Genomic DNA, 17,192 nt, shown 5'->3' with positions numbered 1-17,192 from the left:
ATGATGTTAGAGGAAGGCCCCAGTATAGCACAGGTACAGATAAATAAGTGGAAAAAGGGCCTGTTGAGGTTTTCTGTGAAACATTAAAATTCCAGTAATATCTTTTTTATTTCATTTCATTTTTCGCAAAGGGAGATGTCCCTGAGGCTTGGCTAACACCCAGACCTCTCTCTTCTGCCTTCCCAGCCCATTTGACACAGAGAACTTCTTGGTGTCCCCTGGAATCAGCAAGTTTTCTGTGGGCAGCAGAAAAGGCTCCTTGTATAACTGGACACCTCCGAATACCCCCAGCTTCAGGGAAAAGTATTATCTTGTGAGTATTTAAGACCATTTCTCTCCTCCCCTCCCCCCAATTTAGCACAGTATCCTTATGGATACCTTCCCTGTACTGGTTGGTGAGTACAGCCGTTTCATCCAGTCCCAGCCTCACTGTGGGGAAGCTGTGACCATCTGAGCCCAGAGGATGGAAAAGATGAGAGTTCAGTATGTGGCCAATCTAGTGTTTCCTTCCCCATTTTTAGACCAACACAGCTCTTACTGCTATTTTTCATCTCGATAGTTCCCTTTCTTTTCATCACATGGGAAAAAGAAGACAGACTTATCATAGAATAAGATATTTATAGTTGAAAAGATCCTTTGAGGACTAGTCCAGGCCAGCACAACCTGTGGCCCACCAAAGGATTTCAGGTGGCCCCGGGAAACATGTAGCAGAAAACATCCTCTTCATTTTTTTTGTGGGCTGCCCAAAATCCTTTGGCACGCCTGTGGGCCATAAGCAGCCAACGGGCCACAGATTGTACAGGCCTGTTCCATTCCAACGTCACCACTTAACAGACAAAAAAACTAAGACCTGGACGATGAAGTGAATTGCTCAAAGTCAACAAGGTAATAGTTGGTAGAGTTAGCTAGTTTGAACTGAGGTCCTCTGACTTCAAAACCCTGTGCTGTTTTCTTCTCTTTCCTTTCTTTTTAAAAAAAATGTTTAGTTTTGTAGGCAATCAGGGTTAAGTGACTTGTCCAGGGTCACACAGCTAGTATTTGAGGCCAGCTTTGAACTCAGGTCCTCCACCAGGGCTGGCCTAGTGCTATTTTCACTGAATCATGTTGCTGTTATGCTCCATCCCCGAGGGCAGAGATAAGACTGTCATAGTGAAGTTATAGCTAGTCATGTTTTGATTTAATACAAGGAAGAACCTCGTAATTAGAACTGTCCTCAAGTGAAATAGGCTTCCTCACAAGGAGAGCTGTTCCCTGTCACTGGTGGTGTTTAAGTGGAAGCTGGATGATTGTCAGGGATTATGTGGGGGCCTTTCTGCACCAGGGAGGAGGCTGAATTAGGTGACCCAGAAGGACCTCTTCTACTCCGATTCTGGGGTTCAGTCTTTTCTTTTGCCCTCTAACTTTGCTGGAATCAGACCTCAGAGTGATTAGTTGGCCCCCATATAGTTAGGTTCCTTCTGCTTTCTGAGACAGTAGTAAAACTGCTATAGTAGAAGATTGGTCTGCCAGTTCAGATGATAATGATGCCCCAGCCTTTGCTGGGAGCATCCCCCTCCAGACTTACCCACACAGCCTGCCAGACTTAAAGCAAGGCCACTCTTTCTGATTAATCATCTGCTGAGACCTTGCCAGAAACCAGGTGGTGTATTTCTTTGAGGGAAGAAAGAAGCCTGGAATAGTTTCAATTTGGAATACAACTATGGAGGAAAAAAAACAACATAAAATAACCTTTTGGGACTTTCTACTTGCCTCCTGATTCAGGAACAGAAGATGTTAGCTGAGTAGGGCATTTTCTATATATATATACCTTCTCCTGGGATGGCAGGTTGGGAAATGAATTGCAAGCTACATAACTTGGAATGAATTGTTACCTGGGAGAGTTGAGAGTTTACTTAATTCAATAAACAATTTATTAAGTATCTACTATGAGCAAAACACGCAGAGGCACAACATAGAATATTCTCAGAAATATTCTGGTTAATAGAGAATTAGCATGTGGAACACCCATAGAAAACTCCTCACCACTGTCTCATCTTAATATCTTGTACTCTACAAGGCTATGGCCAGAGGAATGCAAACTCTGGTAGGTCCCACCAAGCAATAAAGCCTTAAACATTAGCCCGAGGAGGGACTTTGTCTCCTCCCAAGTCCAGAGAGGCTCGCTTATCACTGGGGTGGTTGTAGTGTGAGGAATTTGTCGGCCGACAGAACTCTTGAAAATCATGTTGTCTCCAAAGTCAGAGGGTCGGGATCTGTCAAGATGTAATCACGGTTCTTTGAGCTATGCACAAAGAGCGTATAAGCTTTATAAGCATAAAGCGCACAATGCTTTCTTGTTTTTAACAATTAGAAGCCATTTACACATCTTGGGACTGGCTTGTCACTCCATCAGAGAGTAGTTGTAAGGAAAGGGTAGGCTAGTCCACCTTTATGTTTTTATGGTGTTGGGATTAAGAGGCAACGATGTGCAAGGAAGCCTTCCTGTAGTTCCTGAAGCTTGTTTTCACCCTCTCCCAGTCTCTTTTCCAGCAGCCGCAGCCAGGGCCAGAGGGCCAGAGGAATAGTCCTCCGACTCACTCTTTGTTGAGCTACCTGTCCGACAGTGACTTGGGCATGCATCTTCGGGGGAAGAGCACGGAGCAGCCCGAGATGACCGAGGTGGATTCTTTCAGCTCAGACGACCCCAGAGAGACGGAGACAGGGACCTCAGCTTCGACCTCAGATGCAGGGTTCCCGCTCTTCGTTCCTTGCCCCGAACTTTGCATAGAAGAGGAGCAGCAGGAACCCTCGGTTCCGAGCTCTGATCGGGTCTCCCCGAAGAAGTCTCCAAGGGCTGGGGACTGGCACATGGTGGACCCCGGCCAGCTGAACTTTGGGGACAATGACCAATCGGAGCTGCTCCACCCCAGCCTGCTGCCCGGCTCCTTACTCCGGGAGGGCGTGATGTTTGACAGCCGGCAAAACCTGGGGAAGCTGGGAAAAGTGAAGCCCGAGGAACCGACCGAGGGCTCCAGCCTGTCTGTGGAGAAACCCCTGCAGGAAGTTTTAGATTTACTTAAACTGATGAATCTTAGGCAGACACAGGTCCGGGAACTAGAGTACCAGGTTCTCTGCTTCAGGGATCGATTAAAGGTATAACTTGTCTTCCTGCCGTTAATAATAAAGGCAACTTATAATTTATATGGTGCTTTAGGGACACAAAGAAGTTTCACTTCTATTATCTCATTCCATTCAACAACAAACATTTATTAAACACCTACTGCATACAGAACATTGTACTCAAGGCTTGTAGGGGATGGGGAGGGGAGAGAATACAGGATTCAGCCAAGTCAGTCCGGATCAGTATGAGGCTTGTAGTCTTGTAGTCTTTGGGGAGATAGGACACAAACAGGTTTAACTATTTTTACACAGAAAGGACATTAGGTGGGTATTATGTTTCTTGCCTTCTCAGTGGACAAGGGATAGAGGAGGGAGGGAATTTGGAACTGAGAATAAGGAGTAAAAAATATGTCTTAGAAAGGAAAGAAAGTATGTTACAGAGATGCAGGAGGGACAAATGCCACGTTAGGTCGGAGAAAGACCATCCACTGAGGACAGAGGAAGATTGGGGAAGGCTTCATAGAGAAGGTGGACCCTGAGTTTATTTTTAAAGGATGAGGTCACAGGAAAAGGGAAAGGCTTTTCAGTAAAAGGAGGAAATAATCTGGCTAAGGTCACTCGGGGTCCTTTTATTTAGGGACCTTTCTCCTACCCTGACTTTATCATCATAATTATCAACATCAATACAGCGTTTATTGTGTCCCAGTCTGGGACTGTGCTAAGTGCTTTACAATTATAATCTTGTTTAGTCCTCACAGTTTTGTGAAGTAGGTGCTATATTATTCTCATTTTACAGGTGAGGAAACTGGAGTACACCGGGTTAAGTGACTTGCTCAAGGTCACAGAGCTAGTGTCTGAGGCCACATTTGACCTCAGGTCTTCCTAACTCCAGGCTTGGTGCCCTGTCCACTGTGCCACCAACCTGGCCTATTTCCCCTCAATTCCAAAATCTCTCATGGCTATTGTAACTTTGAGAACTCAGATTAATCCGTAGTCTTGTAAATGACCCCAGATTAGAAATTAGGAGATTTAGATTTTAGCCTTGACTTTGCCATTTATTCACTCAAGTAAGTGATTTTTCCCTCTATAAACCTCAGTTTAATTGTCTGAAAAATAGGGAGGATAATGTCTGCCTTATTTACCTCATGGGGTTGTTATTAGGATTAAGTTAGCATCAATCAAACATTAAGCACCTACTATGTAGCTGGCATTATATGCTAAGGATGGGGAATACAAAAGGAGGCAAAAGACAGTCCCTGCCCTGAAGGAAGTTGAGTGAAAGTATTCTATAAACTGTAAGGAATAGGGACTGGATCATGATATCTCTGGGAGAAGGAATACCTAGACGCAAAGACTGCCTTTGCCAGTGTAGATCAATACCTCCTCTGCAATTTATCTTCTTAGAGATAGTTAAGTGACTTGACCAGGGTCACACAGCCAGTATGTGTCAGCAATAGGATTTGAACCCAGGTCTGAGTGATTGAGCTGTTGACTCATTCTCCTTTCTACTCTGCTGCCAATGTCTCTTTAACAGCCATGTGGAGAATTCTAGTGCTGCAGAAGCCCTTTAGTATTCTGTGTGGATTTGGGAGGCAGTAGGATCTTGAGGCAATTAGGAGACCTGGATTTGAATCCTGGCCCTGACACTTATTAGCTGTGTGGCCATGGGCAGGATACCTCACTGAGTCTCTGCTTCATCATCTGTAAAGTAGGGATAATAAATACCAGTGCTGTCTCACAGGGCCTTTTTAAATAAAGTGCCTTATAAAGCATTCTTAGAAATCCATTATTATTGTGTATCTGGTATTTTGTAATTCAACCATCCTAGGCAGTGCTTTTTCTATTGTGCAGTTCTTCATGGAAGGGATTATCAAGCCTCCCTGCTTTGTTCTGGAGCTTCCTAGGCTATGGTTCTAGTCAATAAGCCTTGTTTACTGTACAGCTTTGCATAGTGAGATTTTGGCCCCATTCATTTCAGTGTGCTCCGCAGATAACATTCCTGGTTTGTTGAGGGGATATTGCTCTGAAGTCTTTCCTCCCTCCCCCTATTTCCTGATAGCCCAAGGTCACCAACCAGGATCATTCATCCATGGAGAGTTTGATGGAGACCATATTGGAAAGTTTTGACTTTTTAAATGCTGACTTCAACTCAGATGAGCTTTCCCTATTTGGCAGTGGCCAGGCCCACAGCATAAAGTGAGTAGAACCCCAACCCCAGGATAGCCCCCTCTCCTAGAACTTCATTTCTAATTGGTTTTCTTTCTGTTGTCTAAGTCTATCTGTTGTCCAATTGGCATCAGCCTCTTCCATGGCCAGGCTTCAGAAGGACTTGTTCTAGAGATAAAATTATTGAGGTTCAAAGCAGTGACCATCAGTGTTTTGGTTGTTGCTGGTTCACCCCTCACTCAGTGTGTGGCAAACCACTTCTTTCTAGGCCTCTTTCCTCCTTCTGTGGAATACACTAGATTATATGACCTTTAAGGTCCTTACTCATTCTGATATTCTCATTTTGAGTTTATAATGGGGTTATACATTTAAATTTGTATTAAGTAGTTTCCTTCCTTCCTTGCTTCTTTCCTTTCTCCCTCTCTCCCTTCCTCCCCCCCTTCCTCCCTCCTTCCGTCTTCTCTCTGTCCACATAGGGTATCATACCCCTACCTGTGGGTGTAAAAGACATGCAAATTTTGATCCCTGAAACCTCACAACTTGAGGTTTATGGGCTAGATTTCTTTCTTAAGGACCAAGCCTTAAACCCAAATCACTCTAACTCCCATGGATTGACCAACTCTCATGGTCCCAGTCCAAGTCTTACTTGGTCATTGTTCATGCCCAGATAGCTCAGAGTGAGTGTAAATAGCAATTGTTTCTGTTTTAGCCAGAAACCCTGAGGTTCTTCCCCTCCCAGATTAACTTTTTTCTTTCTTTATTTTTCTTAACTAGGCTATTGGGTTTTTTTTGGGGGGGGGGGCAAGACAATTGGGGTTATGTGAAAAGAGGCCATTCTTTGCCTCATTTCTTACCTAGTCAATCATTAAATGGGTGTTGCCTCAGTCAAACTAAGACCTGGGAAAGACCTTAGCTTAAAAAGACCAAGGTCTCCCACTACATAGAGGCCATCCCCAGTCTTCCTGATCTATATCTTGCCACTGGACCCAGATAGCTCCAGAGGAGAGAGTGAGGCTAGTCATTTTGACCTGCTCTTCCTCACTTAAATTCAATTCACTTGCAAGTCGTGGCATCACCTTCTGGATGCTATGGTCCTTTTTGAGAAATGTCTTCAGATGCTTTTCCTTTGGCTCCTTTCTTAGTTTATCCATCTCTCTCTCTTTCTCTGGTCTCTGTGTCTTTTTGTCTCTAGTCGCTGTCTTTTTCTTTGTATCTCTGTCTATCCCTCAGAACCCAGGGTGGTAAGTGCTTGTCGAATGAAGACCGAATGAAGACCCTAGGGGCCTAGAGTAGGATTCTATAATACGTAGCCATACGGGGAAGGGGAGGGATGGTTAAAACCATAACCAGTTTCTTTCTCATGATCCAAATTCAGTAATGATGGCACTTCTCAGTCTCTGAGAGCATCAACCAAAGAACTCACAGCAGGAATTCATGAGCTCGATGTGCTTCTGGTGGTTCATCTCCATGTCTGCAAAGCTCTTTTACAGGTAAAGCTTTACAGGTAAAGCATGGGGCTGGCAGCAACTGACCATTACTGCCAAGTGGGAAGAATGTGAGGAATCCCTAGCCAGAAGCATTTATGAAGACATATAATGGGCTAAGTGCTGGGGTACACATTCAGTGAATGATACAATCCCGGTTCTATAAGACAAAGGGGAAGGGGTGAAGTTTGGTTTGCTAGTGAGGAAGTGACAGTTCTGTATTATCCAGATTTTGGTCCCTCTTAACTACCCAGGTGAATTGCAACAAGTTACCTCTTTGGACCCAGACAGGGGTGAATTAGATGGCCTCTAAGGTCATTGTGACAGGTTCCTTTGAGGACTATGTAAATTATGTTTCTTTTGTTTGTACTGAGCATTTCATATCCAAAATGGCAGCTTGGTGGCTGGGTGGCTGAAGCGCTGCACCTGGAGTGAGGAACATCTGAGTCCAAATCCTGTCCAGATGCTTAATAGCCAGGCCAGTCACTTAGCCTTTGTCTGACTCTTATCTGTAAAATAGGGGTGATAATAGCACCTGCCTTTCAGGGCTGATGTGAGGATAAAATGAAATAATATGTGTACGGCATTTTACAAACCTTAAAGTGCTATTATAAACACTATATATTAATTATTATTACTATTATCAGTGATTAAAAAGTCAAGCTGCCCTAACCCTGAGGAGTAAAATCAGTTTGGATGCTTTACCAGGTCTCTCGAAGAATGGCTATGAATTATTTCAAATGGGTTTTTACTAGCTCTGTCCCTGAGGCAACATGGACTGTTTTCTAGAAACTGATGTGTCCCAACTTGTCAAGACTGGTCCAGGAGAGCCTTCTGGAAGAAGTGTCACAGCAGAAAGAGGTTCTGGAGAAGCTGTCCATTCTCGATGTGGAGAAGGTCAGGAACGCTACGTCTGCTGATGAGCGTATGTAGCCTCACAGAATCTACACTTGCTCACAAGCTATGGGAAATACTGGGTGAAGTGTAAAGGCTTATTATCTTTTAAATCTAAGGGTTTAGCAGTAAAAATACTGGTCCTGATGATCTCGATAGGAAACATAGTTCAGCTATTTGCTGTCTGTGTGGCCTTAGGATCAGGCCATTTGTGAAAATACTTTGTAGACAGTAAAATGTGAGCTGTTATTCTTACATAACCTGCCTAAGGTCTCATGGTAAGTGATGGAGTTGGGACTGGAACTTGGGGTTTCTGACTCTGAAGCTACTGTTTCGTCTTTTCAGTTAACACATTGCCTGTATAGCTTGAAGTGGTGGTAATATTAGCATTATGGATCTTATGTGTTATAAGAAGAAAAATCTCTTTAATCCTGTCACAGGGGCATGATATGGATCAGAGACATCAAATTCACTCAGAAAGGGGGGGGCACTAAAATATGTGTATTCAAATCCCTATGGCCACATACTGACTTGGAAAACCACATATTAACTTTATCTATGCTCTATTCTATTTTTATTTATTTTGTTCAGTATTTTCCAATTACATTTTAATCTGGTTAGGGCAGCTGCTTGTTTGTGTTTGATACCTCTAATGTGTTCCACAGAGTAGCTATAGCTATAGTAGAAATAAGGGAATTAAAAAAAAAAAAGGTCTTACTATTCATAGAATATCTTATTTATTTATTTATTTAAATTGAAAGTTGTATTTCTTTCATTCAGTGAAAAATCTGCTTTTTTTCCTTGGGAAAGAAAGAAAAACAAAATCCATGTTAACAAATGTGTATAGTATAGTCAAGCAAAACAGATTCCCCCGTTGTCCATGTCCAAATAAAATATGTCTCAATCTGCCCTCTGAGTCTATCACCTCTTCCTCAGGAAGATATCCACAGAATTTCAAAGGCCAAAGAAATCGCATACTTAAGTGCTCACTTGGAAAAAAAAAATTCTAGTCAGAAGGAGAAAGTATTTAAGAAGTTTTAAGGTTTTGGTTTTTTTTTTGCTTTTTAGAGGGCAGTTGGGGTTAAGTGATTTGCCCAAGGTCACACAGCTAGTTTTTGTGTTAAGTGTCTGAGGCTGCACTTGAAATCATGTCCTCCTGACTCCAGGGCCAGTGCTCTATTCATTGTGCCACCTAACCACCCCTGAAGTTTTAAGTTCTAAGAAAGTATCTGAGAAGTTCAGAGACAAACTTGCCTTTATACTGTGCTTTTAGATGTACAAATCCCTTTCCTCAGCACCCTGAGGTACATATAGTACCCAGAAAAGTGGTTTGCCCAAGGTCATTCAGATTGTGAATGATAGAGCAGGGACTCGAGCCCAAGGCTTCAGACTCAGTCCTGCACAGTTTTCATTATACCATGCTGTCTTCATTGGATTTTAGAGAACTTGAGGTCTTCTAAGAACTAGAGAATTCACTGGAGTTAGAGAAAGAAGCCCTATCTTTGTCCATCTTTGAAAATTGTTAGTTATTCCTCCCCAGACTTTAAAAACCTATGAGGCTGTTACTGACAGGGAAGAGAAGGTCAGAGGCTGTCCCAGGATACTCATGTGGATAGCAGGGGTTGGCCCTGGGGAGATGTGATTTCAGCGGTCTTTTCCTGAACACTTTTTTTCAGGTAATGCCAGAGTTCTGGGCAATTAACGATTCCAAATCTGGTTTTGCAGTTATTCCCCAAGCCAAGAAGAAGAAGCGGTACCTGAAGATGTGGAGTGAATGCACGGAGCCAGGAGGGCTCTTATTCTGCTCAGCAAAAAATTTCCAAAATCAACTGAAAAAAATGTTTCTGCATAAAATTAAAGGGAAATATCCTGGACAACTTGAGATAGGTAGATTTATTAATAATTTTTTTGTATTTCAGTCAATCAACAAGCATTTATTAAGTACTTATCATGTGCTAAGGATGCAAAAAAAGAAAAAGCAAGCAAAAAAAAAAAATAGCCCCTGCCCTCAAGGAGCTTACATTCTAATGAGGAGATAAAGTATATTAACAAAAACATGCAAGGCAAATGTGGAACAGCTGGAAGGATACCTTATAGGAAAATTACAAATTTAGGCTGAGGAGACCAAGAAAGGCCACTTTTTTTTCTTTTGCTTTTTGGAGGGCAATTGGGGTTAAGTGATTTGCCCAAGGTCACACAGCTAGTAAGTGTTAAGTGTCTGAAGTGTCTGAGGCCAGATTTGAACTCAGGTCTTCCTGACTCCAGGGCTGGTGCTCTATTCACTGTGCCACCTAGCTGCCCCCAACCTGAGTCTTAAAGGAGGCCAAGAATTCTAAAAGTTGGAGGTTGAAAGGGAAAACCTTATAGGCATGGGGAACAGCCAGTGGCCAAAGGTGAGAGAAGGGGTGTCATGTGTAAGGAATAGCAAGTAGGTCAGAATGGCTGGATTGTAGAGTGTGTGAAAGGAACTAAAATGTAAGAACAGAAAGCTAGGAGAGGTTCTGGCAGAAAGCTTGGAACACCAAGAGAAGACTTTGTCATTGATCCTGGTGGGAACAGGGAACCACTGATATTTATTGAGGAAGGAGGTGACATGGTCAGATCTGTGTTTCAGGAAAGTCACTTTGGCAGCTGAGCAGAGGCTGGATTGAAGTAGAGAGAAACTCGAGATGGCAAAGACCAATGAGGAGGCTATTGTAATAACACAGGTAGAAGGTGATATGAGCCTGAACTAGGGTTGCGGTTGTTTTAGTAGAGAAAAGGAGTTATAGACAAGAACTGTTGTGGAGAAAGAGATAATAAGGTTTGGCAATAGATCAGATATGTGGAGTGAGAGGGAGGAGTCAAGGATGATGATGCTCTGAGCCTAGATGATTTAGGATGATAGCATCCTAAACAGTAATGGGAAATGAGCAAGAGGGGAAGCTTGGGGTAAAGGAAAGATAGTGAGTTCTGTCTTTGAAATGTTGAATTTGAGTTGTCAGGAGAGAGATTGGGGCTTGATATATAGACCTGGAAATCATCTGCATGAAGATGATTAGTGAGGCTGATAAGCTCACTAAGTGAGATAGCATAGAGCAAAAAGAGAAGAGGCTGGGATGGACACAGCACTGGGGGACACCCCCAGTTAGTTGTTGTGACATAAAGAATGGGTAAAAAAAATAATGGGTGGCCATATGGGGGAGGGGTGGAGGAGAACCAAATGAGGACAGAGTCATAGAAACAGAGAATATCCACAGGGAGAAGGTGGTCAGTAGCCTTAGATGCCAGGGAGAGATCAAGAAGGATGTAGATAAGAGATGAGGCCATTAGAGTTGGCCATTAAGAGATCATTGGTAACTTTGGAGAGAGAAGTTTCCATTGAATGATGAGGTCAGAAGCCAGATTGTAGAGAGTTTAAGAGTGAGTGAGAGAAGTGGAGGCACCAATTGCAGACTTTTAAAAGGAATTTAGCTGTAAAGAGGAAGAGAAATGAAGGATGATAGCTGGAGGGCATGGCAGTAAGGGTTATTTTTTTTGTTGTTGTTTTTTAAGGACGGGGTAGATCTGGCCATGTTTGTAGACAGCAGGGAAAGATCCAGTAGATGGAAAGGGAGTGAGGATTAGAGAGAGAATGGGAATAATGGTGAGGTGATCTGCTAGGAAAGGGTGGGGGATGGGATCCTCTTGGCTTTGGCAAGCACAAGGGCCTCCTTCTCAAACTGGAGTTTAGGAGGAGATAGTGGAATGTCAGAGAGATATGAAGTGAGGAAAGGAGGAGTTCTCGAGAATTGGCTTAAATTGTTTTTAATCATTTATTTATGCTTTTTGGAGGGGAGTAGGTAGGACAATTGGGGTTAAGTGACTTGCCCAAGGTCACATGGCTAGTAAGTGTTAAGTATCTGAGACTGGATTTGAACTCAGGTCCTTCTGACTCCAGGTCCAGTGCTCTATTCACTATACCACCCAGCTGACCCAACTTGAATTGTTTATGTAAAATGTGAGGTATGAGGTTCTTAGCAGAGAGATTTGGTGGGGGGCAGGGTCATGTCATAGGATATTTGAAAAGAGAAGGAAAAGTTTGGAACTGCTCTGATGAATGGGATAGGGAACAAATTAAAGAGGTGTGGAAGGATTGTCTTGCTTGGTGAGGGCTCGGTTGAGAGGAACTAGTATAAATTTATAATGGACCCAATCAGCACAATTCTCCATTTCTGTTCAGTCCTCTATAAGTGCCCTTAAGGGGAGGTGTGAGAACCAAAGCTGATTTACTTTAAAGGATAATGAATTTTTGGGTTCATGGTCATGATCATGATGGAACCCAGTCCAAGAGAGCGGTGGGACTAGTGGGGGATAAAGAGTTGGCTGGCCTGGGAGCCCTCTTTAAATGGAGGCTTTGAGAATTTTGCTCCACCCTCCAGCCTTCTAATCAAAGGGGCAGAGGATACTGATAAAGTATGAGTGCCAGAGCTGATTCAGTCTGGGAAGATGGTGGGAAGTGACCCAAATTTGGGGTTTGATAAGGTGTGATCAGTGAGAGGGCAATAGAGCAAGAGACCCAAGAGCATAGTGTAGAGCTGAAATGGCTTACAGGGGGTCAGAATTGGGAAAGAGTGACAGTATGGCCAGAGCAGGGGTGATGGTATGCAATAGTGCAGAGGGATAGAGGGATTTGGTGTTACAGTGAATGAGGCATACAAAGAAATGGAAAAAATGAAAAAAAATTACGAGCTCTTGAAAATGAAATTGGAACATGTACGTGTGATGACAAAATCAAGGGTATGACCTTCCCTGGGTATACCGGGGCGAAACCTCTGAGAAGTAAGTCGTGGGAGCTGAGTAGACTGAAGAACGGGGAAGGTCATGTATTTGAGGGAACATCCACATATATGTTCAAATCCCCTAGAACAATGGTGTCAAACTCAATCGAAACTGGGGACTAATGACCATACATAAAAATTATAGTATATTGACTTGAAAGCCATATGAAATATGAACCATATGAGATAATATATTAAAACCATATGTTAACATTATCTATATTCTATTGCATTTTTATTTATTTTGTTAAATATTTCCCAATTACATTTTAATGTGGTTTGGGCTGTACTTGGGAATGTTGTCGACCACAGTGCGGCCCTTTGTCACATGCTTGACACCTCTGCCCTAGAATGAGGGAGTTGGGAAGGATAGGAAGACTATGGTGATTAGTGCTAGTGACTAGTGACTAGCTGTTTGTTAGTCACTTAACTCATTGAGAAAGGATGGGGAGAATCCTGGGGGATGATAAATAAGAGCCACTAGAATCTGGCTTGGGTGATAAATTTGGATTAAATGAACCTTAAAAGAAGGGAAGCTGCTGAAAGTGATAAAAGAGAGTCTGAAAGTAGCAGTGGAGAGCAAGGACTATTCTGATGCCCCTGCCATGATTAGTGAGTCAGGAGGTATGAATGGAAGTGCATTTCAAGGGTATCAAGGAAAGCAGGAGAGAAATGGGTCTCAGTGAGTACAAGAAGATGGAAGGAGTGACACCTTCACCTTAGTGAAAGCAAGTTTGTTAATTATGGAACTGGCATTTCAGAGGGTACAAGGGAAAGTGCAGGCAGATCTGGAATGGGGCATTAGCAGTGTAGGGTTGAGAAGGATGGGAATAAAGAAGTGGACAGCTGAGTTTAGGGAGGACATTATGTTCTTTAGCAACAGAGTTATCACAAAGCAAGGAAGAGTAGTTGGAAATGAGGGTATGCTAGCTACTGGTGAATGAATCTAGGCAGAGGAGGTAGAGCAATGGATAGAGGATCAGCCCTGGAGTCAGGAGGACCTGAGTTCAAATCTAGCCTCACACAGTTACTAGTTGGGTGACTCTAGGCAAGTCACTTAGCCCCAAGTGTCTCAAAAAAGAAAAAAAATTAATCTAGGTAGAGTAACAGTGAGGTCTCCAGATGAAAGTAGTAGCCAGAATGTTTCTCAATGATTTGAACTGATTTTTTTAGTTTTTGAAGTGTTTTTTTTTTGCCTATAATATCACATTTGTGTCCTATTCTAATCCTATGGGCTAGGCAGGACAGGGATTTCCAACTCTGAGACCTAGAGAGATTAAATGATTTGCTTAGTCCACATAGTGAGTAAATGGTAGTACTGGGCTTGAAGTCTTTGATTTTTGAGTACAAAGCTCTTCCCAAAGTGCTACTACCTTTCAGGACTGAATTAGTTCCCTGTATCTCAGAGTGTAGAATTTAATCTAAGCACTATCACTACTGAGAAATTCATTGTATTTATAAGCAAAGTCATCCTAAGGAACAAACCTTGTGGTCATGCAAATTATAGACCAAAGACTTATCTTTCCTTCCTTTTTAATCTATGTTTCAAAATGTTTTCAAAGGGTAATGAATAGATAGCTTTCCTTGCTTAGCTAGAAAAGTCACTTTTGGAAGCATTAGGGAGGAAGAGGAACAATTCTTTTTTAAGTTGACTTTTTAGACAGTCAGTAGACATTTATTAAGCACCTACTATGTTCTAGTCATTGTGTTCAGCATTGGGGATACAAAAAGGAGCCATAGACAGTTCTTACCCTCAAGGAACTCACAATCTGATTGGGGAGACAACAAGCAAGCAAATATACACAAACAAGCTATATACAGGATAAATAGAAATAAATAAGAGACGGAAGGAAATAAAAGAAATAAGAGGGATTGGGAAAGGCTTCTGTAGAAGATGGGATTTTAGTTGGGACTTTAAAGGAAGCCAAGAAACCCATTAGGCAGAGATGAGTAAGGAGGGCATTCCAGAGGGCTACCCATGAGGGGAGCCAGAGAAAACATCCAGAGCCAAGATATGGAGTTTTAAAGTTCATGGAACAGTCAGGAGTCTTGGCAACTGAAGGGTACATGTCAGGGAGGAAGGTTCAAGAGTAAGATACACAGTCTATGTATTTTGAAAGACAGCTGACAATATTAACATTTTGCATTCTACTTATTGTTCTGTATGATAAGAGGGCATAATTCTGGTGTTCAGCTATGGGAAGGGCTATCAAATAACAGAGGGATCAGATTTTTTTCTTCATGAGGTTATAAGGAGACATTTTTGTTTGTCCTTCATTCCTGAAGAGGACCAGGCCTCAGAACAACTTGTCCTGGAGATAAAGTTGTTGAGGTTCAAAGCAGTGATTTGGTTGTTGGTGGTTCATCCCTCATTCAGTGAGTGGCAAACCACTTCTCTCTGGGCCTCTTTCCTCTTTCTGTAAAATTCATTATGCCACGTGACCTTTAAGGCCCTTACTCACTTCAATATTCTGATTCTGAGTTTTTAATAGGGGTCATACATTTATAAGGAGATAGATTTTGGCCCAAGAAAGGGAAAGCCTTTCCTAACAAATAGAACACCCAGAAATAGAGTGGGCTGCCTTGTGTAGTGGCAACCACACTGGCAGCCCCAGGATGGCTGCTAGCACAAGTTCTGAGATCTGCTTTTCTAGGAAAGATAGCAGTTCAAGGGGTCAACAATCTTTTAAAATTACATTCACTAGTTCAAGGGAAAAGTCAGCACCCTGAACTTCAGAGAAAATACAGGCAGAGAAATAAAGACCAACAAGACAGCTTGGTTGGACAGGGCTCTGACTGTCTGAATCAACTATACACTTTATAACCATCACTAGATTGAGGGAGCCTTTACATCTAAGCAGGAGGGGAAGCTCTGAACATTTGACCAGGGCCAGGGAATCACAAGATCCTTTTCCTAAATGAGCCCCAAAAGCAAAATACCAACTCAGAGTATATACACCTCTCAGAGCCAGAGGGCATCACAACCCTCATGACTCAGTGCCTAATTAGAAATTGGCAAAAGGTATGAAAGCCTTCCTACAAGTAAGCCACCCCTAAGCAAGCATGAGGTCTATTAATGGTCGGGGAAGATCTTAAATCTTATTAACATTACACCTTGTCAGGTTGGATGCATTATGTCATGGGAGCTTTTTCAAATAGAGGCTAGATGAACTTTGTCAGAGCGGGTCATAGAAAGAATTCCTGACTGGGAAGGAGTGGTTGAATTATCTCACCTGTATGGTACCTTCTAATACTGGAATTCTATGACTCCATTCTGTTTTTCCTGTGGTTGGGAAACCAAAGAATTGTTATCAAGGTCAAGGGGTAAATAGATGCTTGCAGGAATTGAGCTGATATGCTTAGCAGCTCCAGGTATCCCATTTTGGTGAAGTTTTTCCCCCCAGGGCCACCCATATTCATTGTCTAGGGAGAAGCAGACCAGAGTTAGAAGTGTTCTTGGTGCGCCCATGTTTGATGAACTTGTTTCAGAAAGGTGGGTGTTTCCTTAGATTTCCCGATTCAGATGTTATGAACCTGTTTGTCTTGTTTCCTTGGCTGCGGTTGGGCAAGTGTGTTGCAGGTTGCTGGAGCAGGTGGTCAGCTGCAGCGGGTTGATCTCCTCGGGGGACCTCTCAGAAGAATTTGTCACTTGGTTCCAGTTTCAGAGATACTTAGAAAAGCAGAATGTAACCGATCTGGAGAAACACTTTGCCCAACTCACCAAAGAAGGTACTAGGCAGAGCCCAGTGATCACCATTCATCTCCTTATTAAAGAAATACATGAGCAATGGAGGAATTTCCCCGCAAAGCCTTGGCTCTTGGGTTCAGACACATTTCATAATAATGAGATACAAAGAATACTTCACTAAATCGCCTTTTCTTTCCTCTCTAGCATTCTTTCTGAAAGATCACCTCTAATTAGGTCCTGAACAAGCTCAAAGACCATAGGAGCACTTCAGATTTATAAAGTTAGGTTTTCCTGATATCATACCCTTTTATAGAGGAGATAAATTCAGAGTAATGAAGTGACCTACCCCGGGTTTGAACCTATATTTCCTGATTCTTTCCATTACACCAGACTGCCTGGTACTGTAATTAGCCTCTGAAGGAGAGGAATTCAGATGCAAAGGTGACATTTTAGTACAATTCTTCAAAGACTAGTCTAAATGCTCGATTAACTCCCTGTGGTGATGGGATGGGGGTAGGTGGGTGGGCTTTGTTAGGAGTCATCCCAGTTCACCCGACTTTTGAAATAACTGTTGATCAAATGCTGCTACTTTTCAAACCCTGGACAAAGTATGCAACAATGACAATTAGTTGGTCTCTAGAATGAATTATTTCTGGAAATGGTTCCTGATTCTTAGCAGGCAAAACAAATCTACTACATGAAATATATACAAGTGCCTGTTATCTTGACTTCATGAAATCATGGACATTTATTTACTTCTTCACTCTCTTCCTTCCCCTCCCTGTCCCCAGTCACACTCCTTGAAGACCTACAGTGTTCAGGACGGCTAAAGAAGATAAAAAAGCTGAAGGGAAAGAGACTGGGACAGCTGCAGCCACTGCCCCAGACCTTAAAGACATGGGCCCTGCTGCAGCTAGATGAGAACCACCGGGTTCGCAAGGCAGCCACCGCTCGTCTAGCTGATGCGGCTGGAAATAGGAGCTTTCGGGAGAAGGTATTTCATGACCAAGATGTTGTGATTGTTGCCCACTGGCAGCCATACACCTTAGAGGTAGATGAGGC

General features: G+C 42.7%; 1 protein-coding gene across 3 annotated transcripts in view; it reads left to right on the top strand.

The window, feature by feature from the left end:
* RIPOR3 (RIPOR family member 3) overlaps positions 1 to 17,192 on the top strand; it is a 53,366-nt gene that overhangs the window by 30,153 nt on the left and 6,021 nt on the right. For all 3 annotated transcript variants that reach the window (XM_069072406.1, XM_069072405.1, XM_069072404.1), the window contains 8 exons: positions 187 to 313; positions 2,518 to 3,132; positions 5,159 to 5,295; positions 6,641 to 6,755; positions 7,539 to 7,674; positions 9,369 to 9,530; positions 16,013 to 16,171; positions 16,922 to 17,124. In XM_069072406.1, the coding sequence (XP_068928507.1) occupies positions 187 to 313; positions 2,518 to 3,132; positions 5,159 to 5,295; positions 6,641 to 6,755; positions 7,539 to 7,674; positions 9,369 to 9,530; positions 16,013 to 16,171; positions 16,922 to 17,124 (1,654 nt within the window). The remainder of the gene's footprint in view (positions 1 to 186; positions 314 to 2,517; positions 3,133 to 5,158; positions 5,296 to 6,640; positions 6,756 to 7,538; positions 7,675 to 9,368; positions 9,531 to 16,012; positions 16,172 to 16,921; positions 17,125 to 17,192) is intronic.

Source organism: Petaurus breviceps, unplaced genomic scaffold (genome assembly GCF_028583685.1).
Source record: "Petaurus breviceps papuanus isolate PSGF00001 unplaced genomic scaffold, PetGlider_PUasm1.0 90847, whole genome shotgun sequence".
Classification (NCBI taxonomy): domain Eukaryota; kingdom Metazoa; phylum Chordata; class Mammalia; order Diprotodontia; family Petauridae; genus Petaurus; species Petaurus breviceps.
The sequence above is the reverse complement of the archived record's forward strand: the minus strand, read 5'-3'. Positions and strand labels throughout refer to the sequence as shown.